Raw genomic sequence first — 26,385 nt, 5'->3', positions numbered from 1 at the left:
ACTTCTAAAACCAACCAAGATGCAGAATTCAGTGAATCAATCTTGTGCATCTAAAATATTTGAAGCAATGCAAAGCACAATGCAACAGGACCAGAGTAGCACGCTATTCAGTCAAGGAAATTCAAGATGATAATAATAACAGAATCAATGTAACAATGACATTTAGGTGAGGCTCAGAGCCCACAACACCCCCTCCCCCACATCTCTGGTATGTCTGTGAGCCGGAAGTCTATTTGTAAGGTTCACCACTTGAAATTCCCCTCTTACCAAAAGCTCCCACTGTCAGACGAATCCTCCAGCTTCTGGCTTCTGGATAGGAAGTACCCCCATTCTCCTCAGGGTAATGGTGAACAATATTGGTTGGTCCCGACCCTATGCTTTCCACTTATTTATCAGTAGAATCCCCACGCCGAATTACCAGTCACAGCTCTGAGAGGATGTGTCTATCTAATATGCCCTCAACGTCCCTACCCAAAGCCTCAACGTCACAAGGTGCGTCTTCTTAGCTCCCAATTGAGCTGCTGTATATTTTGCTGAATAGAAAATGGAGTAGATTTGGCTCCACTGCCTACTCATTATGACTATAGGTTTGCATAAGAAGGAATGTAATGGACTGCTCAATCCAACTACACTACATATTTAAGCATGCATGTATGATAAAATATGATGAAGCTGCTTAGCGTCTTGCTTCAATGAATGGTTACATGAATCAATGAATGAATGAATGCTAACTCAAAAACACACTTCTCTCTGCATCTGAGACATTACTTCTATAACCCCATTGTATAGAGCTGTTTTTTCACTACAAAGCTAATATAGCCCTCTTGGAGCTTCTTTGTGCACTACAGTGCTTGAGTATACTGTTGCAGTGCTAAGCACTACGATTGCTGGTTTTAAGTATTGTAGTCTGTACTGCCCTTAAGCATGTATCACACTACTATCTCTGCTACCTACATAACATAATATATCCACAAAGGATATAAGATAGGAATCCCTTTGCTTGTTTCATTCAAGGTGCTATATTCCACCTGACATTTTAAAGCCAGTGCTAATAGAGTAATTCTATTATGAGGTGGCATTCTGATATCAGATGGTGTCTTACCTAGTCCTCTTGCCACTGCAGGGAAGTATGGGCAAGGCCCCATGAAAACCTACCTGTGCCCACCCACCCTGTGCTGTCTCATGCCTTCACCCCTTCACCCTCCCCTTCTCCCCATCACTAGAACTTCATACCCCCTGAAGTCATTGCAACTGTGAACCTTCTTCTCTTTCCATGGTTTTAGACTGCCATCATACTCCCCCCACCTACAATGATCACCACCCACTGTCCCCATTGGATTGCATATCTATAAAAATTGTACTTACTGTTTCTAAAGTGTGTCTTGTGCTGTCTCGAGTCACTGGTTCCTGTTCCTCCCCCACCAGCAGGGTTAACGTATCGACTGCCATATCATGACTTTGTAAAGGCCTGCACAAGCTGTAATGACTTTCAAAGCATCGAGCATGGGACGTCTCCAACCCTCTATACACCTTTTTGTACACTGCTTATTGGCAAAGCCCATGTCATTTTCAATAACTATGTAGTGTACCCCAGATGTTAAGATCTCTACTACTCATGCAAGGACCATCTGGGGCATTTCAGTGACTGACGTGAAGCTGGGAGCGATTTATTCTAATTGGTCAGTGACAGGACTTGCCCATTGGGTAGCACAATTTATTTTATAATTGTTATTATATATTCTTTGGTTCTTGTTTTCATTTATCACTATATATTAACTAATAAAGACCAATAGCTGACCAATCAGAGTCTTGCATTCCATCCAAAAGACAGGTATTTGTTCCCCTAAATCGATTATACTCAATGTGGCCTTAAGTCTTAAAGGTTGCTAGTCTGCTAGCCACGTGCTAATATAATTTTTTTAAAATGTATATACATTCAGCCGAGTGACTTTGTATATACAACAATTAAAACAAGGAGAACATTTACACAAATTATTACAATGGAACCACATAAAAATATGAGTAACTAGGTACAATCACTGAAATAAAACATATTTCCTTTTTTATCCTGAGAAGCCAACCTACTACACCTATAAGTATACATATTTAAGCAATATGACCGGAGCGGCGGGGGCATTACCAACTCAGGTAATGCCCCGGGGCGCATAGGTATAGGCCCCAAGCATTATGTGCGTGACCGGGGCACTAAAAGCATTTTTTTCTGTCCCGAAATGTCCAAGAAAATGGATGCCATGGAAAGGGAAAACGTAGTCCGTTTTCCCTTTCCATGGCGGCCATTGGAAGCGGACGCGCTGGGAACATATGTTCCCAGCGCGTCCGCTCCCGAAAAAGTATCAAAAAGAAGGTAAGTTGGGTTGGGAGGGCGGGAGTGGGATGGGGGAAGAGGGAAAAAAAAATGTACCTGCGTCTACTGTGGGGGACGAGGGAAGCCCCCAGCCGTGTGGAGGCGCAGAGCAAGGATGGCCCCGCTCTGAGTCTCCACACAGCTGGAGGCTTCCCTCGTCCCCCACCAGGGACGCAGGAATAAGAAGGTAAGTTGGGGATGCGGGTGGGAGTTCGGGAAGGGAAATAAAAATGTTTTAAAAAAGACTTACCCGAGTCCCCGGCGGGGGCGAAGGCAGCCTCTCAGCTGCAGGGAGGCTCGGAGCGGGGATGGCCCCACTTCGTGCCTCCACATTGCCTGAGGGGCTGCCACTCCCCCCGCCGCGGACAAAGGCCGTGGAATCTAGACGGAGGGATTCCCGGCCTGGTAATGACTCGGCGAGGGCCTATCAGAATGGCTGTTTCATTCTGATTGCGTCCTCGCCGGGTACTAATACATATTAAAACATGATATCTAGGTAAATATAACCTCTACATACAAATTAACATTTTGAATTTCCTCCTTCACACATCTATACGCACTAGGTTAAAAGAGCTCAACAGGCTACTAAGTTCATTATTTCCATGCATTTCCAATAGAATTTCACAAGATAAATTATCAAATTAATGTATTTTTAATTTGAGTAATGGGGACTCGCACTAGTTCAAAATTAATGATTTTTTAATGGCAAAAATAAATATGGATAAATACAGATGGAGTGTCGAATAAATCTGATCATTCGGATCAGGCTGCTCATAATATGTGATTACCTTCAATGATATCACTGGAGGAGAGCTCTGGTCCCAGAGGATACAAAGATTAGGATCTTATGAGAGATGGGAAGGAAGAGGCCTGTGCAGGCCCTAATGTGGCTGTTTCCTTCTTTTCTGTAATACACTCTCTCCCTGAGATCAGAGAGTTGACGCTAGAAGGGGATGGTCTGTATGTGGGGTTGGAATCCTTTGCGGCCCTGCAACGGCACCCAGAACCTGTTCCTTCTTACCCACAATGGGTCTCCATAAATCTGTGAGACTTAAAGGGGCAGTGAAAATAAGATCTTGAGAAGGATGGGAAAAACAAGGAGATAGAGTGAACAGCGGAGACGACACGAGAAGGGTAAGGACAGGGAAAAGGAAGTGCAAGGTAATTGTGATGAAAAGGGTATGGCCAAAGCAAAAAAAGCAATGCAGACTCCCAACCTCTCAGCCCTTAAAAGACCTTTTTATAAAGCACTCATGATCCCAGTGAGGTGAAAATGAATTCTGAAGACCCTGGTGAACACAGCAGTCGTGCACAGGTCGGCGTGAAGGCGTGTTGCCCAGTCTGGCCGATGTCAAACCATACACAGTACACTCCCATTGTTGTCGGTACAGAGGAGACTGGGTGGGGGCCAGCACAAGAGTGTCCGTCCTGGACCACCCAGCCACATCTTTCCACGATGTTACAAGCAACACACTAGATGAGTTAACATCATGCAGCAAATTGGATGGATGCTATTGCATGAAAGCCATCTCAGTTAAACAGTAGTGGAAACCCCACTTGGCTCAATGAACTGTCACATATGGAGCGTGAGTAGTTAACTCAGGCAACAACAATGAACCACAGATTTCCTGAATCGAATGTCGCACATTGATGAATGGTCATTGAGAGATGGATGGCTGTGTGGTTTAGCGGAAGTTAATAAGTGGATGGGTGGATTCAAATCACTATTGCTATTTGATTTGGCCCTATTTTTTATCTTTCCAGCCATGAAGAAACTCTGGGGTGAAAGGGATCATCGGACCGAGATAGAAGATTTGATGAAAGAGCAAAGCGCCTGGACAAATACCAAAATTCTGAGCTTCCTGGAACTTGTGAAGGACCGGTCCCTTCGGCGTCAGTTATGCATTCTGTGCATTTTGGTTACCAGCATGCAATTCAGCGGAGTCAATGCAGTTGAGTTCTATCTGTTGATTTAAATAGATGCCTAGTCCTTGGGTGGTGGGATTTTGAACAGGTGTATCCACATTAGCCTTTGGAGGTTTGGATTGGTTGATCAAATATTCCTCGGGGACTATGCACCAGCGGTGATGACAGCTTCCCTGAGACAGCTGATCATGGGAGCTCTCCACAGGAGTTTAGTGGTGTTCTAGTGAGGATAATGCTGGGTTAAATGTCTCATGGGCATTTTAGATTTTCGAGTTGAAGGATCAAATGTCTGAGGATCATTTCCATTTCAGGATACATATGGTCTTCACCTGCGAATCTCCTGGGTCCTACAGAAACCTGCTATAGTTGTCAAGGGTTCACGTGTCCTGCAAGGATATAGACTAACAATCCCAGCAGGGAGATGGCCTGTGCTCCTCCCCTTATTCATTTGGGTGGTCAGCTGCTTTCATAGACTGTGAGAAAAGCAAAAACTCCCAGTTTCTTCCTTTGATGTTTAGTATCGAGGATAAATAGTGATGACAACATTTTAAGCATGCACAATTCCATCCTTGCTATGGTCCCGCTAGCCTTCAGTGCAAAGAGGCAAACTCTGGGGTGTATGTTCAACACATAGGACCTGCGAGCAAGCTCGCAGGAAATGTGAGACGCCTGTGATAGACATTTGGCCTCATTACGTGTTTGCCGGTATTCCGGCAGTAAATCTGCCAGAATACTGCCAAATGGAATTACTGTTACTGCCACTTGGTCCCGTGGATTTACTGCCAGATTGCAAGTGATGGCAGGCAGTGTTAGTCCCATTTACTGGAGCCCATAGGACTCCATGGGGACTTCGACAGAATTACCTCCAGAGATAAATCTAAATCCTGCCGTGGTAATTCTGCTGATTTTGCTGAATTTCGCCCCCAAAGTGGCATATTTACCTCTACGCTCAATAAATACCCTAATAGTACTAATAAAAAACAACAAAGGTATTGCAAAGAAGAGATATGATATGCATTGATAGGTTATTTATAACACGCTTAAGACACAGAGGTTTCTAAGGGCGTACCCGGGGATCGAACCTGTGTTGCTCCATGACGTCTTGCTTCCAAGGTGAGCACGTTGCCACTGAGCTATCCTCCCGAGGCATTTAATTTAGAGCACACATGCACGCACTCACACAGCTCTTGCAAAGAAACAACTTATAATAGATTACTGTTTTCTGGAGCCACAAGAATCCGTCTCCAGTTTTGGAAAAGCTGGCAGGAGGTGGGTGCTCATTTTGATCCCAGAATGTAGAGTGAGGAAATCACTTGGTTGGAACAGGCGTTTGCACCTCAAGGTGCTGCGCGGACTGGGGAGGCCTAAAGCACTAACCAGAGCTAGTGTATGGACGGTATTCCACATACCCTCCATGTGCCATTGGTCATCCTGTTTCCTCAAGCAAGATCAAAGTGATGTCCAACTTTAATCAGTAACACCGGGGGAGATGAGACAAACAATATCCTCCTGGGTCACCACACTGTGTACCCTAGGGTCACAACCTTTGTCTCAACTCCCCACCCGTTGGGTACCTAAACCCTGGCTGCTCTCTCCTCCCAAGCCCTATTGTTGTGGGACCAGTTTCATATTCATGTCAACAGTATCATGATCCGGTGTTGGGGGTAAACTATTTATATCACAAGGGGATGTGCACAGATCAACTAGCTCGGGTAGGCAGCTCCAAGACCCATCAGAAAGTTACACTCACAGACCCAGAGAGAGTTCAGTGAGAATACCCCTGCTAGAGGTCATGAGGGCGGCAGCTTGCTGATCCAGCTGCCACAGAGCGTATGGTCTGTATTCAAAGCAATGCACAACCCCCTGGTTGTCCCATCGTGGTAAATGCACCTGGTGTGTACACATCTCACCCAGAAGCATACGCACAAGCAGGGAGAGACTTTGGCACCTGTGGCAGAGACAGTGTCAGAAATGTCAGCTTTGCCTGACTTCAAAATGGCAGCGCAACTTTTTAGGACACGCCGTGTTAAACAGTTTGCCAACAGGGTATGGAGAACAGAAAAACAGGGAAATCCTAAACAAATCACATAAGGCTTCTGTGTAATAATGCCCCTGCAAAAATGTCTCCTGGCAAAAAAAGTTACTGTTTTTTGTGGCTACATTTATTACATTGACCATGCAGGGGACATCCCCACAACCCGTCCCCATAGAAAACTAAAGATTTTGCGGAATCTGAGAGTTGGGGATCAAATCCTTCTAAGCGCATATCATTGAGCCACTATTGGATGAGTTGTTGTTTTGATGGTGGGCCGATGAGGACAAACTCGGTCTTGGAGTTGTTAGGTTTGAGGAAGGCAGTCGACACAGGATGATGGCTAGGAAACGGGAGAGATGACTGATGTCCTGTGGGCTTTTAACTCTCATGTATAAATTATTGTCCTCTGCGGGTTGGTGGATAGCTATCTTTGAATCTTTGAGGAGAATACGTGGATGTTGGTTAGAGGGAAAGGGGAATATTGTTGATGTTTGCTAGAGTAGCTAGTCTGGGATGCCCAGGGCGATTGGCCATTCAAACCCTAGCAAGTGTAGGGATGGGCTGTGGAGGGGGGATACACATAGTGATGGTTTTGGCTATATAAGATGCATAGCGACTACCTTTTTTAAAATGCAGATAGTGTGACTGGCTCTTGGCCTTATCGTGCCCACAAAAGCACCAACAGGTGAGTTCCTTGTCTTTGTCCATCCTTTGCTGAGAATGCTGACGAGGAGGATGCCTAAGAGAGAACTGGTAAAAGGCGTGGTGAGCTGAGTTACTGAATTGCAGGACTCACCAGCAGTCTCCTCAATGCCATCTGCCTGGAGCTGGCCTGGAGTCTTTATGCAGCCACCTGAAAGTCGGGCAACTAGGGGGGCGGAGCAACTGAGTGCAGGGCCTGATCACGTGACCATCAGTCTCCTCAATGCCATCTGCCTGGAGCTGGCCAGGAGTCTTTATGCAGCTGCCTGAAAGTCGGGCAACTAGGGGGGCGGAGCAACTGAGTGCAGGGCCTGATCACGTGACCATCAGTCTCCTCAATGCCATCTGCCTGGAGCTGGCCAGGAGTCTTTATGCAGCCACCTGAAAATCGGGCAACTAGGGGGGCGGAGCAACTGAATGCAGGGCCTGATCACGTGACCATCAGTCTCCTCAATGCCATCTGCCTGGAGCTGGCCTGGAGTCTTTATGCAGCCGCCTGAAAGTCGGGCAACTAGGGGGGCGGAGCAACTGAGTGCAGGGCCTGATCACGTGACCATCAGTCTCCTCAATGCCATCTGCCTGGAGCTGGCCTGGAGTCTTTATGCAGCTACCTGAAAGTCGGGCAACTAGGGGGGCGGAGCAACTGAGTGCAGGGCCTGATCACGTGACCAGCAGTCTCCTCAATGCCATCTGCCTGGAGCTGGCCTGGAGTCTTTAGGCAGCTGCCTGAAAGTCGGGCAACTAGGGGGGCGGAGCAACTGAGTGCAGGGCCTGATCACGTGACCATCAGTCTCCTCAATGCCATCTGCCTGGAGCTGGCCAGAAGTCTTTATGCAGCCACCTGAAAGTCGGGCAACTAGGGGGGCGGAGCAACTGAGTGCAGGGCCTGATCACGTGACCATCAGTCTCCTCAATGCCATCTGCCTGGAGCTGGCCTGGAGTCTTTATGCAGCCGCCTGAAAGTCGGGCAACTAGGGGGGTGGAGCAACTGAGTGCAGGGCCTGATCACGTGATCAGCAGTCTTCTCAATGCCATCTGCCTGGAGCTGGCCTGGAGTCTTTATGCAGCCACCTGAAAGTCGGGAAACTAGTGGGGGCGAATCATTCTAGCTAAGAGGGAAAATGAGTGATAGAGAGATTGGGCTTAGTTTGACTTAGGGACGGTTAACAAAAAGAGAGATTGCGATCGAAGGGAATGAGAGGGGACATACAGGGAAACAAGAGATCAGAGATAGGGAGGAGCAAGTCCCTGAAAACATTTATACGTAATACAGAGAAATCGAGATAAAAGACGTGATATCAAAAGAAACACAATGAAGGGAGAGTAGGGAGGGAGTGATAGCAGACCAAAGTGTGGCCATACGAGAAACAGGAAGTTCAACAAGAAGACAAGAACAATAATCAAAACAGGAATAACCTTAGGTAGTGATATGGAGTTTCGTGGCGTGAAAAGTAAGAAAGGGAGGGGCTACACTTATTGACTGGAAGATCAGAGTTCCCATTAGCTGGCGGCCACTGAACGTTCTGTTCTGGGTGCTATTGATTGAGTTCTATGTCTTTTTACCATTTATTTTAAGGTCGCATATCAAAAAGACCGATTTTGTTCAGTCGATTTCATGCGGGCCTCAAAAAACGGGAAAGGGACATCAAGTTGTTTTCAAAAAAAGATTTGTGGGATCGACTGAGTGGCACTTTTTTCTAACTTGCGTGGACTTTGCGCATGCTTGCCACGTCTCTGCGAGTGGTCCAGTGCATTGCGGGAGACACCACGCAGAGCTTGGGCGAGGCCTGCACAGAGGGCGAAATAGGGGACGGAACTAGGAAAATGAGGAAGAACAAGGGAAAATGGGCATTACGAGGGACAGGCCGCAGGCAGTCCATAGCATGCCAACAAATGCGCACAACAAAGCGTATTCATGGTTGTGACAGCGTAACCGCATGACTGCGAAATGCCCACGCAAATCCCTCCATCTCTCCACCACCCAACGTCAGGCATAAGTACCCTTCCACATAGCAATTGCAGCGTGTAGCGGGTTTGCATATCAAATTCAGGTGTGCATGTACGCAGTGTAGTGTGGAGCAGGAATGGTTTACAGGGGTTCGCACGCAGATTTTCAGTTTTACCCAAGGTACGATACATCGTACACATGTTGTCGGGATGCAGGTAAGAGTTACGGGAGATCCCGCGCAGGGTCCTTGAGAAAGGCTGGCCTGCTTCCGGTGGACCCCATGCACATTTTGAAGGGTGCGTGCATTCGAACCCGGGGAGCATGCAACGGTAGCTGTACTGGCTTTTTTTGCTTTGCGAGGGGCGTATCGGGGGCGTTCCGTCCGTTACTTGCATATACTGTTACTTTGGCCAGGAAATTCCATGAATACATGGGAGCACATTTTTTATTCTGGGCCCATGCTTGGGCTCTGTTGTTCTTGGCAGGCGGCCCTTGAAGGATTAATGCACTCTTTTCCATGAATCGGCCCATGTTTCATTGAGGAAGAAACTGATAAGGAACACACCATTACTTCTGCCGCTGCCTTTCATTTATTGCACCACAGCACCCTAATCACTTCCACAATTTCATCCACAATTCCACTGCCCCTTCTTGGCTTTCATCCCACCCAATAAGGCTGTTGAACCCCCATGATACTGTCCCCTTGATAGCATCACCCATGATTGCTTCTCCCACACCATCACTCCCCTCTGTACTGAACATGGGTTCCCCATGGTTCCTCCTTAGATCCCCTGTCCTGCTGGATTTAATGACATGCCAAAACATGTGATAAGGATAACACTTTTCTGTGCTCCAATACTTTTTTGACGTCACAGGCTGACAAGTTCATTGTGGCGCTATGTTCAATGATGACTGGACACACCTTTTCCATTTGGCCCACTGTCCAGCAGAAATGTCCTTGGAAAGTAGCTCTGACCAACCTTGTGTGATGCCATCAAGAAACTCAAGGGGGTCATTACAAGTTTGGCGGTAAGGAGTTAACAGTGTCAGTAAAGGTTCCAGAGCCGTCAACCCCTTACCGCCCCATTAAGAGTCTGCCAGCGAGACCCGCTGAGGGCACCTGGTAAAACCAGGCACCCTTTGCGGGTCCCGTGAGCAGACCAGGGTGCTAACAACGGGCCCGTTATTAATGGGCCCGTTGTTAGCATCATCCCCATTCCAATTGAGCCCTATGGGGGCTCGAATGGGAATGGAGATGTACCGGGTCCGGGTTACTTTAATGAGGAATTACCGGGCCCTCCAAGGTCGGAATGGCCCGGTAATTCCTCATTCAAGGAACCCGGACCCGGTACTCAGTAAGGGGATAGCCATGCCATGCTATCCCCTTACCGGGTACCGGTGGATAGCCATGCTATTAGTGGCATGGTTACCTCCTACCTTGTAATGACCCTCAGTCTTGTTCAAGGGTTTATGAACACACTTCAAAGAACTTCTGAGCTGTGCCTGCTTTTTTGATTGGCTTCAGGTCTAGAGACTCACAGAAGGCTCTCCACGAATGCCTGAGCTGTGCAATGTGTTGGATCGTTTACCATAGGTTTGTAGCCGGTGACTGCACCACACAGGAAATGTTCTCCTTGAAGAAGGTTGCGTCCATTATGGGTTTAGACATGACACATGCTTGGGGAAGCATCCCAGACATTGACCAAACACCATTCACCACATGTTTTGACTCTTGTTTACGAAACAGGTGCCCTCTACCCCAAAATGCCATCCTGTTTAATCATTGTAGAGGAATGGATGTTTCGTAGGTGAACAGTATGATTTGATAGGTTATCTATAACGGGATTAATACCCAGAGGTTTCTAAGCGCGGATCGGGGGATCGAACCTGTGTTTCTCTGTGTCATCTTGCTTCCAAGGAGCATGTGGCCCCTGAGCTATCGTACCGAAACAATGGGCCTCATTACGAGTTGGGTGCAAAGGGATTACCGGCACCGGTAAGGACACCGGTGCCGGTAATCCCTTTGCGCCCTAATCCGAGTTCCCTTAGCGGGTCCCTTCCTTAACGGCTGGTTTTACCAGGCGTTATGGACAGGACCCGTTAAGGGAATTCAGAGCCAATAATGGTACCTCAATTTGCGGTACCGTTATTAGCGCCTTCCCCCTTCACATTGAGCCCTATGGGGGCTCAAATGGGAATGGGGAATGGCTTTTTCAATGGGGACTTACCGGTCCCGCAAAGGTCGGAATAGACCGGTAAGTCCCCATTGAACCAGGTCGTACTCGGTACCGTTATGGGAGGTAGTCCTGGCGCAAATAGCGCCATGATTACCTCCATACTCGGAATGAGGCCCAATGTCTGGGGAGTATGTTCAGAACCTGTATCCGGCTAGTGAGCTGCAGGCTACTTTCACTTCTCCTAAGTAATGGATCATAGGTGACAGCCTAGAACATAATAAAAACACATATATGCTTTACATAAACATTACACATAAGCACTGCAAAGTACTTTTAGACCTCCAATGGTTACAGTCCCATCACTCTCAGCGAGTCAGGGGCAATACAACTTCCCAGAAACTCAACATTACTGCACTGTACATAAACACAAACACATCACAAAACCAAAGTAAAATTGTTTATCTACGCCTCAAGTTATTGCTGCACCCGACTCAGAGCTCCAGAGTCGGGTGTAGCTATAACTACACCTTTTCCCAGGAACACAGCTTGACTGTGTTGTACGTAACACAAACATGTCATATAAACACAGCACATAAACAAAGTAAGGTCTCCCCACTATCTCATGTTTCAACCCCCCCCCCCGCCTCCCCATCAGTCCATCGCAACATCTGCAGAATCAGACATGCATGGCCATTCACACGTACAGTCCATATCTGGCTGGGCGCAGTACACGGGATAGCTTAAGACTGGAATACTGTGAAATGAAGACTGCAGATGTTAGTTTCATCGACACAGGCGATTAAACGTACAGTAGAGGAAAGTGAAAGGGAATATGACGAGCCATGAAATAACCATTGAAGGCAATGGACGTCCAATACGTAGATACATACGTGCAGTACATTGCTTTCCCCATGTACAGTGCAGAGCAAAGTTCAGCATCCCGCCTCCCCCACCCTACAGTAAACTGGACAACACCCGGCAGCACTTAGTCATCCTGATGTGTAATAATTATCCTTTTCTCTGGGTATATATCCCCCAGTGTGGTAGTGGATGAAAGACCACTTGAGGGAAATGTGTAGTATTGTAGTTATCTATCTGCACTGTGTGCATACAGTGCTGCTAGTAGAATACAGCTATGTCACATAGAATGTTATGGGACCGAAGAGTTCCAAGAGCTTCAGTTGAGGACACAGGATGGGAGTACCTTACTGAAAGGATGTCATCTATGTATCTCCCTGCCTTTCTAACTAACTAGCCCTGTAACTAAGTAATAAACTTACTTTTTATATATATACTGGTCTCCTGGCTTTACCTGTATTCAGATGTCTTCTTGTCATCCCCGATATTACAAATGGTGACGAGGATGGGATTGACAGGTGTTTGCTGGTTCCAGTTGATGGATATATATTTGCCTGTTGATCCCAAGATAAAAGGACCCACTGAAGAGATTATGTTGTATCCTGACATTATGGAAATGCTTATGGGAGAGGTCTTTGATGAGCCCAGCAGTGATACAGCTCAGCGCCAGCTTCCATGTGAGATGACTTCATAAATCATCTGCATCAAGGTATAAATCCTGCAAATATGTTTCCCAGCAATGGAAAATATGCCCAGGAAAACACATCTTATTTGAGTAGCGACGTGGCCTAAGTCCTGTTGGGGATAGGAGGACACAGTCTCCCTTGCAGGCTGCCAAAGAAGTGGTGAGCTGGAAAACGCCTGCCTTTCCCTCCTTTCTTTCACAAGAAAAATAAGGTACTGTAAATGTTGTGAAAGGATGACTGAGAAGAGGAGATGTGAAGGGATTCATTAAGGAAAATTAAGGGCATTAAGGACTGGATTTAAAGGGGGCAGCATGTGCAGCGCAGAAAAAAAAAAAAAAAACTGCTTAAAGTACTGTAAAATAAGGTGCAGGAAGAAAAACTGCTTAAAGTTCTGTAAAATAAGGTGTGCATTATGAGGAATGGCAGCCAAGAAAATGCAGCAAGTTTTTCCTGCTATCAGCTTTCAGTAAAATAAAGCACTGCAGAGTACTGTAAAATATGTTACTTTAGAAGAAATTAAATCAACCCCTGCGGTAATGAGGATTATAGTATTGACATAAAGCAGCCTTGTCATAAAAAAAAAGATGAGACGTTATCTCGCACTGTGGCCAGTAATGTCATTACTGATGTGAGCGCTCCTGCATTGCCGTTGGAAATGATCGTATTCAGACGATCTGCTTTCTTTGGTTTATTTTTTGAATATGATGACGCAATGGAATGCGCTGGGGGTGTTGGCAAAGGTAGAATGCTGGTGAACTAGTGTTCTCAGCAACCCCGAACAGTACATGAGTCATAGAAGGGTTCGGCAGGATGATGAAGAGTCGGATTTTCTAGATACATGTAATCAGTATGAACATTAGAAGGAAGGGCTTAGCTACGTGCCCAAGGTGATGACTAATGCAGAAAGAGCGCATTGATGAAGACGGGTTTCTGACACAAGGAAGAGAAGAACTGACGTGGAAGAGCCGACGTGCATAGGATACAGTTAATGCAGTTTTTCAGAGAAGATTAAAGCAGTCAATTGGCACAAGATCTAAGCGAAAGGAATTAAATGAGGCTGCAGTAAACGTGATTGCAGTTTTACCAGGATCTAAAAAAAAAAAGTAAATTAAAAGTTTAATTTATTGATTAGGCATGAAGGTTGGTATTAAAGAAAAAGAAGAATTGATTATCAAAGAAAAGGTACTGTTTCAATTTAATTTTCTGTGATGGCAGTTAACAAACTGAAGGGGAGCAGGTACCAAAGGAGGTGTACCTAATGTTGTTTAAGTAGCAGGTATTATGTAAGTAACACTACGAGTAATTCATGGACATTAGTTTGTGCAACACATATGGTGTTGATGTCTTTAAGTGGATTCTGACATGGTTAAAGATACTAAGAAATATTTCTGTGACGTAGGTTAACATTTCTGTAGAAAGTATGTTATGGTCACAATGAATTGATGTGCTAGAGAATGTTGATATGCAGAGAATGTTGACAATGTTGGTAGGCATGTGTCTGGCCTGGCTGGGAAGGTTCAGAATGCATGCTGTGAGAGAGAATGTGAGTGCGCAACAAGTCTTAAAGGTGCAATATGGAGAGTATGGGTGCACAGTAATTAGCTGTATTGTATGAAAAACTAGTTGTTTTGCATGAAATGAAATTACAAAAGGGTAATGTGCACTATTGGCTTGAATTGCTATTTGAGAATTGCAATTGAATATGTAAACTCTCCTTATTAGAGGATATTTTAATGTTTAGGTGTAACGAGTTTTAGGAGTTTTAAGTGCACGATCGCTATAGAAGGTGCAGTAAGTTGAATTGTATAAGTATTTGTGAAATATTAATATTTATGTGATGTTTAGTGTTTAACCAATTTGAGGATTTGCAGGATTAGGGTTATGGTGTTATGCACCCTGGACTTATAGGAACCCATTGAATTAATTATAAATCATTTTGTATGGGAAAATATATTGAGAAATGTTTTACTAAGTGAATTTACATGAAATATATAGTAATGTATGGTATTTCGCGTATAATCCATATGGGCATATAGTGATGTTTGTGTTTAGTAAATAGGTGACCATGACATTGGGAGTATAGGTGAATATTGGTCATAGTGAAATGATTTAGGCATGTTTAAAATTACAATGCCATTGTAAGAGTAGGCATTAGTAAATTGCCATTGTGATTACAGCATTAATTATGTTGTCTGGGTGGTAGCGCTCCTGGTCAATGTGAGGTATGTTAGTCTGTTAATGTGGATGTGGATTTTAGCATGCAATGGATGCTGGTTGGTGTCAGTTTATGAAATGGTGACTGGTAGGTTTGATCAAGTTGTGAAATGAAATGTTTGGAATAGTGAAACCCGTTTTGATTTATTAAGCCATGATGTCGAGAGTATGGGCTAATATATAGATATAGATATATTTATTAATGACATAATGCAATATAATGCAATGTATTATGACACTGTATGTTCATAGGAGAGGTAATGAAATGCGAGGTGTCATAATGGAATGTTAAGATATGATAGTGTGTATGGGTTAATGCGTATATATACTTATTAATGATTTGAATGCAATGTAATATCACACTGTATGTTCATCAGGAGGTGTACTGATATACGACGCGTAATATTATTATGGTTTGGGCACAGTTTACTAGCTATGAATTAGAGCACAATGCTGTAGAGCACAATGTTGTGAAATGCCCTATGACATGAATTTATGAAATGAAACATATTCAGGTGAAAGTACCTGTGTGATGCCCAGATGAATTGGTGACAGGGTGAAAGTACCTGTGTGATGTCCGGATGAATTTTATGATGACAGGGTGAAAGTACCTGTGTGATGCCCGGATGAATTGGTGACAGGGTGAAAGTACCTGTGTGATGTCCGGATGAATTTTATGGTGATAGGAATTTCAGGTTTTCAAATTCTGGATTATATATATATTGTTATAACATATACCGATATTATTGTGAGTAATCCTAAAGGTAATCACATGTATAAATTTAAATGCACAGTGGCACAGCATCGTTCTGGTGCCATGAAAAAATGTAATGTATTAAATTAATGGCACAGTGGCACAGCATCGTTCTGATGCCATGTAAAAGTGCAACATTAGTGGCACAGCATCGTTCTGTACCATGGAATACATGATATTGTAATGGCACAGTGACACAGCATTGCTCTGATGCCATGTAAAAGTGCAATAATAGTGGCACAGCATCTTTATGTTGCCATGGAATACATGATATTGTAATGGCACAGTGGCACAGCATCGTTCTGGTGCCATGTAAAAGTGCAACATTAGTGGCACAGCATCGTTCTGTACCATGGAATACATGATATTGTAATGGCACAGTGGCACAGCATCGTTCTGGTGCCATGTAAAAGTGCAATAATAGTGGCACAGCATTGTTCTGTACCATGGAATACATGATATTGTAATGGCACAGTGGCACAGCATCGTTCTGGTGCCATGTAAAAGTGCAACATTAGTGGCACAGCATCGTTCTGTACCATGGAATACATGATATTGTAATGGCACAGTGGCACAGCATCGTTCTGGTGCCATGTAAAAGTGCAATAATAGTGGCACAGCATCGTTCTGTACCATGGAATACATGATATTGTAATGGCACAGTGGCACAGCATCGTTCTGGTGCCATGTAAAAGTGCAATAATAGTGGCACAGCATTGTTCTGTACCATGGAATACATGATATTGTAATGGCACAGTGGCACAGCATCGTTCTGGTGCCATGTAAAAGTGCAACATTAGTGGCACAGCATCGTTCTGTTGCCATGGAATACATAATTTGTGTCCGGTTGGAATTTGGAAGGTGTTTAAATGGACATGAATGTTGCGTATACGCATGCAATTTTTTGAATATATACATTTGAAAGATCTATTTGCTCCTGGATTCAGATCTGACCGGGCTCTGTCAGTGTTCATTTTCTTCACGCGCTGTTCTTTCCCAGGTGCGTTGTGTTAATGTGGTCTTTGTTTTGTGAGTTTTCTTTTCTGTCCTTTCCTGCTTTTCAGTGTTTCTATGGCAGGGTGTGTATGTGAAATAACACTGGATGGCGCAAATGACAGGTGTTTCTGAGATGGATAGTGGTGATTGGTGTACTTGTTTGGTTTGATTGTTAGTTACGTGAATGTGGATACGCTTCCTTGGTTGAGAATGTTGTATAGGTTTTACAGATGTGCAGGAGTGCGTAATTTTGATTGTCTCTGAATGCCTGGGTTGTGATATCTTGTTTGTATGTTCAATTGAAGAGAGGGAGATGTGTAGTATTGTAGTTATCTATCTGCACTGTGTACATACAGTGCTGCTAGTAGAATACAGCTATGTCACATAGAATGTTATGGGACCGAAGAGTTCCAAGAGCTTCAGTTGAGGACACAGGATGGGAGTACCTTACTGAAAGGATGTCATCTATGTATCTCCCTGCCTTTCTAACTAACTAGCCCTGTAACTAAGTAATAAACTTACTTTTTATATATATACTGGTCTCCTGGCTTTACCTGTATTCAGATGTCTTCTTATCATCCCCGATATTACAAAATGCTGAGTGCCACGAAGCATTCCAGGACTTATGAATGATATACCCAGCGCTCAAAAGCTCCTTCCCCTCGGTGCTCATGTCAGGGACGATGATTTTAGGTACTGTGCTGTAGATTATAGCGTGTAAAGTATGTTAAAAGTTGAAATAAATAAAGGAAGAAAGCGGTCTTTAAAAGGGGTTCTGTATAGGTTTTGGAGGAGAGGTCACAAGGCGCCCCAAAGTCTGGAGTTGAATACATTTGTAGATAACTGAGTTGAGCAAAGCAATCAAGGCGCAGTGCCTTGAAACACTTGTGTATGGGTGCGATATAAATAAATTATCATATCATATATCATTTAATAATCAGGACCGATTGACCTTAACAGTTCGAGTGGGCAGAGATCGCCCATCAGGAAAGTGCAATTCCACACCTTGCAAGGGTACAGAAGGCACCAAACCTCAGTGCAGCAGCAGGTGCTTTGCAGGAGATTAACACATGATTGCATGCCAGCAGGGAGCCCCAGTCAGGATTAAAAGAGCACGCAACAAAGATATCAGAGCAAGGTCACAACATGGCACTGACCCACCGAGCATGACAACGGGTCAAGCGTTATGAAATAAACATTATGAAAAAAAGAAAGCACTGCCAAAGTGGCTTGGCCCCCTTGTTTTTTCATTTTGTTTTTATTTTAGTTCTTAACAGTTTACATTAACATAAATAAATAAAAAATATCCAAGCACTAGTGTAGAGGCATTGCATTCAAAACCAGATATCCAGACAGCTGTTCAAAGTGCCATTATAAGGCCTACAGGTTTACCCAAAATAATTGATATTTAAGGACTGGGACAGGGTTAGTTGGGCAAGGTTTTCACAACTGATTATATCATGTTTAGGCCATTGTAGAGAGAGACCGTGCGTTCATTCCAAAGCAAATAGTCAAGAATGGGCTTGAGTGCCTACCTACAGGATAGTAACTATTTCAACATGTTGGGGAAGGATAAACCCTCGCACTACACAGGTAGTGTGGTTTGCATCTAGCGCCGCACTGTGGAGAGAGTGAGCAGTGCAGCTAGTTTGCCTTGAGGCCTATTAACAATGGAGACAAATAAATAAATGCTTATGGTGTATTACCTATCAGCCATTAATACAAATGTTGATGACAAGTACTGTAGGTGAAAGGCAAACTGTGCTTGTCATGATTTACATGTTGTATTGTGATGCCCAAAGTGCCTGCTTTTAGGTTCCGAGACCTGAGAGTGGTGCCATGGAGTGGGGGAGGGCAGTGGTGTTCTGGGGATGGGTGTTGAGATATTCCTTCCTTACTACTTCTATTTTCCTCCCCAGGTCTACTTTTACGCATACGATGTGTTCCGGCAGGCGGGGTTCGCCGAAGATCGCATCCCTTACATCGCCATTGGCATTGGGGGCTGTGAAATCGTGGGGACCCTGTTATGTGTAAGCAAAGATGGCCCGAATGCCAATTTTAGGCTGCAACTATTGATGCCCATCTGGAAACTCATAAGATAAACCCCTGAACACACCGAGCCCAGTATCCCTCCTCAAAACTGCCCTTTACAGCCACCATCTGTTCTACCTCTACAGCCATTTTCAACAATGTAATCTGTTCCCTACGTACCGGCACATTTGGATGACCCGTTAAATCCACTTCTGCACATTCCACTACAGGCTTGATATTGGATGTTTGCTGGCTGGAATGGCAAATGGCATGGGAATCTAGGTGGTGCCCAGCATTCCTGCCACTTTCCGCCCGAGACAGAATATAAACAGGAGGTCATTTTGCTCCAGAGTGGAATTTAGGGGCAGGGAGCTGTTACGTGTAGACATGTAGCATTTATGCTGATGTTTGTCCTGCACATCTGCACTGTGACGTGCAAATGAGTTAACACTGTCTACGATGCTTGCATGGCAGGCAGTGTTTACAATTACAATTATATGCTGCCTGCCATGTGAGCATGTCAGCCAACATTTACAATGGATTGCTATGGAATCTGCCTGCTTTATGGTAGTGCATAAAACTGTGGGCTCCATAGGGATCCCCAGCATTTGTGCCGGCATGAAAATGCAAACTAGTGCAAATGCTGGGGCATTTGTATGGCAGAAAGGAAGGGATGCGGCGGAAACACAAGTTGCGTTCCGCCCCTCCTCTCCACCATATAACTGAATGAAAATGGGGTGTGCTGGGAATCATCAGCTTAAAAGTTTTAAACAAGGCTTTTACACTGCTGATTCCCGTTACGTAGAGCTGAAAATGAGCTCCACAAAGGTTCTCTGCTATGAAAGCAATTCGCGCATTGCAGTGATCATTAATGGTGGCCACTGTTTCAATATATCTCCATGGCGTTTTCGCACTTTTTAAAAACAGGTCCATAGAGAGTCAAGTCTCTCTACCAGCACCAAAAGAACATGCAGAAGTAAACTCTGCCGGTTTGCCTAAAAAGAGCGGGGTTACATCCTGAGTTGCTCTCCCGCTCCGTACCTCACTCCCTCTAACGACTCTATTTGACATTGGCAGTGGTCAGTGAAAGGGCACAGAGAGCTTGACTCTGCAAGCTTTTGCTAAACTGTCATTTTGTGCAGTCACCAAAATAAAGCTCTAACTGTAAATGTTAACTCTTCCCTACTATGCAATATTGTGTGCCGATAATAAATGCTATTCTGACTCTCCCGTTACCGTGTAATGCACGCCTTTACGTCTACCAATGTACTCCGCAATGCACTTGCTCAGTAATTCCAAAAATAAAACATAAATTAATAAGCATGCATCGTAGAAAAAATGTCCACTGACTAGTCAAATGGATTGGTTAATTTATTAGTAAAAAGCAAGCAACAGCATAAAAACAAACCAACAACGGTACAAGACTTTGACGCAAGTGAGAAACCCCTACCTCCAAGCATCGTTCCCTTATACCCAAAGGAACACATGCATTTCAATGGTAGGGGAGGTCCAGACAGGGCAAGGAATCAAAGTGAAACAATGTTACAAGCAGGGAACAAATCCCTACTATACAAGTCTTTGTTAACAGCTGTGTTCTTACATGTAAAACAGTGTTATCAGGAAGGACAGCAAAAAGTGATACATTTAGTGCAGGTGAGTATACTTCTTAAAGGTTCATACACGGTCTCAAGCTGGCAAGCCTGCTTACAGTATGAGCACTTCCGTCTGCTAAAACCTTTTTTTACTATGAACGCGGGAGCCTAAAACACGCTTACATATGCCAAAATGGAAACTTGTCAGAAATGAGAGATGTGGAGACGAGCATAGCTACTCATTAGGCGAAGATTGCAAGGACATGCACACTAAAGCCTAAAGACTCACCTCGCACGGGCAAAAAACAGTTGTTTAAACATGACATTTTGCAGTACTTACTCAATATTATAATGCAGCAGTATTCTAGAGGAGTACATAACATTTTCAATTCCAGACTTTCCACCGCACATGCATTGAAAGTATGCAAGCATTCATACGCAAGGAGCATACGTTAAGCAATATTGCTGCATGCGCATGTGCCCAGCAAATCAGGAGGTTTTAGACTCATTTCTACATGCACCAACAATCATGTCACCTTATCTTGAAGTGTTTGATCGATTTTCTAAAATAGAAAAATATGTTTTCTAAACGAAAAAGAAATAGCAGGTCAGGCAAGATTGAGGTGCATTAATGACTACTTAGGGGAGGTCTCAGCTGATCTGATATTGTGGGGGTGGCTACCAGCCAACGTTGTGCTGCATTGGCTGAGACTTTTATGGTTTTGAGTACAAGAGTAGCAGAGGTTCTGCAAATTAGAATTGAAGTGCAATGATGAAGGTCTCTACTTTAATATGACGAGATCACTTTTGGATAGGAAATAGGTGGATTGACAGACCTGTGTTTGTCAGTTTTGTAATCCGAAGGGGGGCATACTTGTTAAGATTAAGATGCGTTGATGGACATGTTTGTTATGTATCAATGCTGGCTTTCTCTTCAGAACTTCATGCAACTCTCTATGCTCACATAGCAGGGTGTGCTACATTTCATGACTGAGGTGCGTTGATAGTGCTGTGTTTTGGGTGTCAGGTTACAATCTTCGGGGTGTAACACATTCGACCTAATTTTACACTTAAGGAATCAATCCTTCCTTCCTTCCTTCCTTCCTTCCTTCCTTCCTTCCTTCCTTCCTTCCTTCCTTCCTTCCTTCCTTCCTTCCTTCCTTCCTTCCTTCCTCCCTCCCTTCCTTCCCTCCTTCCTTCCCTCCTTCCTTCCTTCCTTCCTTCCTTCCTTCTTTCCTTCCTTCTTTCCTTCCATCCTTCCTTCCTTCCTCCCTTCTTTCCTTCCTTCCTTCCTTCCTTCCTTCCTTCCTTCCTTCCTTCCTTCCTTCCTTCCTTCCTCCCTCCCTCCCTCCCTCCCTCCCTCCCTCCCTTCCTTCCTCCCTCCCTCCCTCCCTCCCTCCCTCCCTCCCTTCCTTCCTTCCTTCCTTCCTTCCTTCCTTCCTTCCTTCCTTCCTTCCTTCCTTCCTTCCTTCCTTCCTTCCTTCCTTCCTTCCTTCCTTCCTTCCTTCCTTCCTTCCTTCCTTCCTTCCTTCCTCCCTCCCTCCCTTCCTTCCTTCCTCCCTTCCTTCTTTCCTTCCTCTTACTTGCTTTTTTCTCTTTGTTTCTGTTATGCTATTTCCTTTTTGTTTTCATTCCTTTGTCTCTGTCTTTATTTCTTTGTTGTTTTCTTTCTTTCTTTTTTCTTTTTTTCTTTCTATCTTTCTTTCTTACTTTCTACTGTACGGCAGTTTAACATATTTTACTCTTTGCTCATCACTTTTGACAGGGACTAATCACCTTATATGTGTCACACACCCATGCCTTGCATGCCCTCGCCCCTCGCCTAGGCTCCCACTTACCTGTCGCCATCCAGTGTCCTGGCACCTTTACCCACGCTGATGTTGGTCCTTCCGGCGCCAGACGCTTCATCCCGGCATCAGGGGCTGCATCACCATGGGCACTGCCATTGCCGTCATATCGCGCATGCGCGGGGCCCGGCTCCTGCGTTTCGCGCATGGGCGGTATGGCGGCAATCTGCCAACCAGTCTCAGGAAAGCCTCGCTTTCGTACTACAGGATTATTCAAGCCCACGGTTACAGGTGCATAGTGCGTCTTATTTCGCTCCTGCAGGTACTTTGGTTCCTGCTGTTCCTTGTCCTGGTTCCCTGGTCCGCCCTCTCTGCCAGCTGTCCTTGCCTTGCCTTGCTGCCTCCTTGCCTTGCTGCCTCCTTGTCTTGCATTGCTGACTCCTTGCCTCTTGCCTTGATGCCTCCTTGCCACCCTTCTGCCAGCCTGTGTCCTCTGCCTGTTTTCCTTGCATTCCTGCCTTGTCCTTTCTTACTGCTGGGCCACAAACATCCCTTCCTTGGCTATTGAGCATCTACTGAAAGCGCCATTTCATCACCTTGTCTGCTATTATCATCTGGAAGTCCCTTGTCATCCTACCATCGGATCAGCATTCCTGTCAGCGCCACCCCTGTCAGTGTTCACACTGTCCTCGCACCACGAAAATACAGGGGAGGCCTTACATGGTGTTGGGAGTTGGGTTGGCAAACCCAGGTACCAAATCCCTTTGGCTTTTGTGATGCCTATTTCCCGCACCGCCAAAGCAACACGTCTGGGTATGTCGCAATGAATCACCACACCAAATCAGGTACGAAACTTCGGCAGGACAAAGCCCTTGTTAGAATAAGATGCCTGAAATCTCCTGATATGGAAGCCCTTCAGGATCTTAGGGATGAGCTACATAATCTGCATCTCGGGCTGCTTTGCGTAAGGAGAATACAGCACTGAAACAAGTGGTCACCCAAAGAGCTACAGCTTCATACTCGGAAGCAGTGGCAGTGGCTCATGGTTCCTCGATGAAGTACGATGGGAATCCCCATAAGTTTAAAGAGTTTTGCAACCACTCCAGGATACACCTTCTTTACCGTGCTATGCACTTTCAACAGGACAAAGCTAAAATTAGGAATATCCTGAGTAATCTGACCGGAAAAGCCCTCTCCTAAACAGTTTTGCCGATTTTGAAAAGGCATTCATGGAAGTCTTCCAATCACCCACCCTTGTTTCCACCGCCCAGAACTAGTTAATGGACTTACTCCAAGGGTTGATGGAATTGGTTGCTTACCTTGATCATTTTCATCTGTTAGCTGCAGAAGCCCAGTGTCCGGAAGTGACTCAGAGAACATTGTTCAAACACGGCCTACAAGAAGAAATCAAGGACAAACTCACACATAATCCCGAACCAGAAACCTTGCAAGCCTTTAAAGAACTGGTTCTAAGTATTGATCACCGCCTCACGCAGCGGAGAAATGAGCGCAACAAATCAGAACAGTTCCCTTTTTCTTGTCCTACAACAATGACACTAGTGAATCCCACATCAAGTGGCAACACACCAGAATCTATGTAATTGGGTGTTATGAGCAGGCCCCTAACCGAAGCAGAATGGAAACAGAGACGGCAGAGCCACTTGTATGTATTATGGGGGTACGGACCATTTCCATGATATTTGTCCTGTGAGACCGCCTCAACTGGCGGAAAACTAGCTGGCCTGTTGTCTTTTGAGAGGGTGTCAACAGGCCCTTCTAGCCATCAATCCCTCCAGAAAAAGGGACCCATGCCGGCTGCTCCTCTATTTGTCCTGAGGGTACTCCTGACATGGAATGCCAAATCCTTTCCCACAGAAGCACAGGAACTATATCGACCAAAAAATGGCTATAGGAGTCGGCATTCCGATCATTGATAAAAATGTTGCCACACCTGTGGAAGACATCAACAGAACATCCCTGGCTTTTGGGCCCATCAAGCAACATACCCAGCCGATAAAATTGCACATTGCAGACCATCAGGAACTTGTCTCTTTGGACATAATTCAATCACCATCCTATCCTGTGGTACTGGGTCTGCCTTGGTGAACAAGACAGATCCCCTATATCAATTGGCAAACCACACAATCATTTTCTGCTCCAATCTGTGTAACACACCCTGTTCTAAACCAGCCACCGAGTAAGTCAACGCCCGTACCGAGGAATCCCAGTCCATTAGGTCCATGCACATCTGTTCACTTTCCTTGATTCCTGCTGTTTACCAGAATTTGGGTGTTGTCTTTTCGGAACCCAAAGAAATACCAGTGTCCCCTCACAGACCACACGATGGCGAGATCACATTGCTTCCCGACTAGCAAATACCCCATGATCGGATTTACTCTCTAACACCACATGAAAAAGATGTGTTACGAACGTACATGCAGGAAAGTTTTGGACAAAGGATACATCGTACCATCCAAATACTCAACAGGGGCTTCCCTTTTCTTCATCCCCAAGAAAGAAGGAACTCTAGGACCATGTGTGGACTATCATGACATCAATGAGTTAACCAAGAAGGACTGCAATCCATTACCATTGATCTACGATATTATGGAATACCTACAGAAAGCAGGGCATTTCACCAAACTCGACCTAAGAGGTGCATATCACCATGTCCGTATCAAAGAAGGTAACGAGTGGAAGATGGCATTCAAGTCACCTCTGAGGCATTTCGAGTATAGGGTAATGCCCTCCGGCCTGTGCATTGCCCCAGTCGTCTTCCAGCGGTTCATGGACCATGTGTTCTCGGACCTGATCAGACCCACTATGTGGGTATATTTGGATGGCATGCTATTCTTTTCCACCACTCTTGAGCAACATGTACTACATGTTTGTGACGTCTTACAGCGGTTGATCGACAATCACTTGCATGCCAAAGCAGAAAAGTGTCAGTTCCACCAGTCACAGATAGAGTTTCTGGGCTATCACATCAATCACGACACATAATCCATATGGACCTGGAGAAAATCCAGGCAATCCAGAACTGGAGGAGCCCACAGGACGTTAAAGCCATCCAGCAGTTTTTAGGGTACACAAACTTTTACCAGGATTTGCCCATCTCAATCTGCACCTAACCCATTTGTTTATTCCTGAAAAAAAATTCCTGTGGGACACTCAAACAGCAAAAACAAAGAGGTAACGGCTGGAAGGTTTAGAATAAACCTCTGGCAATGCTCTGGGCAACCCTCCAGACCACTGTTCTTCGCCTGCCAAGCCATTACAGAATGGGAAAGACCATATCCAAATCAGGCTTGGCCCCACCCCAAAAGGGGCAGTCCAGCCCGAACTGCTAGGCCACATCCCTTCTGCACGAGACCACAAGCATCCCCAAACATGTTTCGCCCTTGTTGGGGCTCATCAGTGAGGAGTAGCTTGTGTCTCTAGGCCCAGCAGGCACGGGACCCACGTCTGGGCATACCCGTACCACTCGGGGTGACAAAGCAAAAACAAAGAGGTGATGGCTGGAAGGTTTAGAATGAATCTTAACCACTGGCAATGCTCTGGGCAACCCTCCAGACCACCGTTCTTCGCCTACCAAGCCATTACAGAAGGGGAAAGGCCATATGCAAATCAGGCTTGGCCACTGGCGTAAGAGGGGCCCCCGCATCCCCTGCGGTGTGGGGGGGCCCGCGGTGTGGGGGGCCCCACCAGCACATGGCTGGGAGGGGGCCCCAGTAAAAAAAAAAAAAATCTAAAAAAAAAAAGTTTCTTTTGAAATTCACTCTGCATTCATAAAGAACATTTCTGTAACAGAAATAATTTCTTTATGAAGGCAGAGTGACTACAAAAAGAAACTTTCTTTTTGAAGTCTGAGGGCCCCCGTAACCCATGACATGGAAGACCCTAGGCTGGAGGCCTCCATGTCATGGGGTGGGGGGGGTGGGGAACCCTATGCCTTCAAAAAGAAATTGTTTGTTTTTGAAGCCAATCAGCCATCATAAAGAAATTATTTTGATTATGGTTCGGTCCTTAACTGAAATAATTTCTTAATGAAGTTATAGTGACTTAAAAAAGAAACAATGGGGCTCATTCTGACCATGCCGGTCCGGAAACAACGGTGCTGGTAAGCTTACAGGCACTGTTGTTTCCGGACCGGCATATTACAGGTCTGCCTGGTGGGGCTGCCGTGCCCGACAGGTCTGACCCTGCCAGGCACAGCAGCCACGGTAGGCAGACCTGTCACGGAAGCACCGGCACCGTTAACAATGGTGCAGGTGCTTCTGTGTCCCCATTCCCGTGGAGTCTGGGGTTTAACGA

The 26,385-nt window shown here is 45.3% G+C and overlaps 1 protein-coding gene across 1 annotated transcript in view; it reads left to right on the top strand.

The window, feature by feature from the left end:
* The window catches only part of LOC138493065 (solute carrier family 2, facilitated glucose transporter member 11-like), a 190,337-nt gene that overhangs the window by 76,099 nt on the left and 87,853 nt on the right, over positions 1-26,385 (top strand). Inside the window, exons 6-7 of the mRNA XM_069620290.1 lie at positions 4,130-4,317; positions 18,581-18,691. Coding sequence (XP_069476391.1) covers positions 4,130-4,317; positions 18,581-18,691 — 299 coding nt within the window. The remainder of the gene's footprint in view (positions 1-4,129; positions 4,318-18,580; positions 18,692-26,385) is intronic.

Source organism: Ambystoma mexicanum, chromosome 10, assembly GCF_040938575.1.
Source record: "Ambystoma mexicanum isolate Mex_15411 chromosome 10, UKY_AmexF1_1, whole genome shotgun sequence".
NCBI lineage: Eukaryota > Metazoa > Chordata > Amphibia > Caudata > Ambystomatidae > Ambystoma > Ambystoma mexicanum.
Note: the sequence above shows the minus strand (reverse complement) of the source record. Positions and strands in the feature narration are given on the sequence as shown.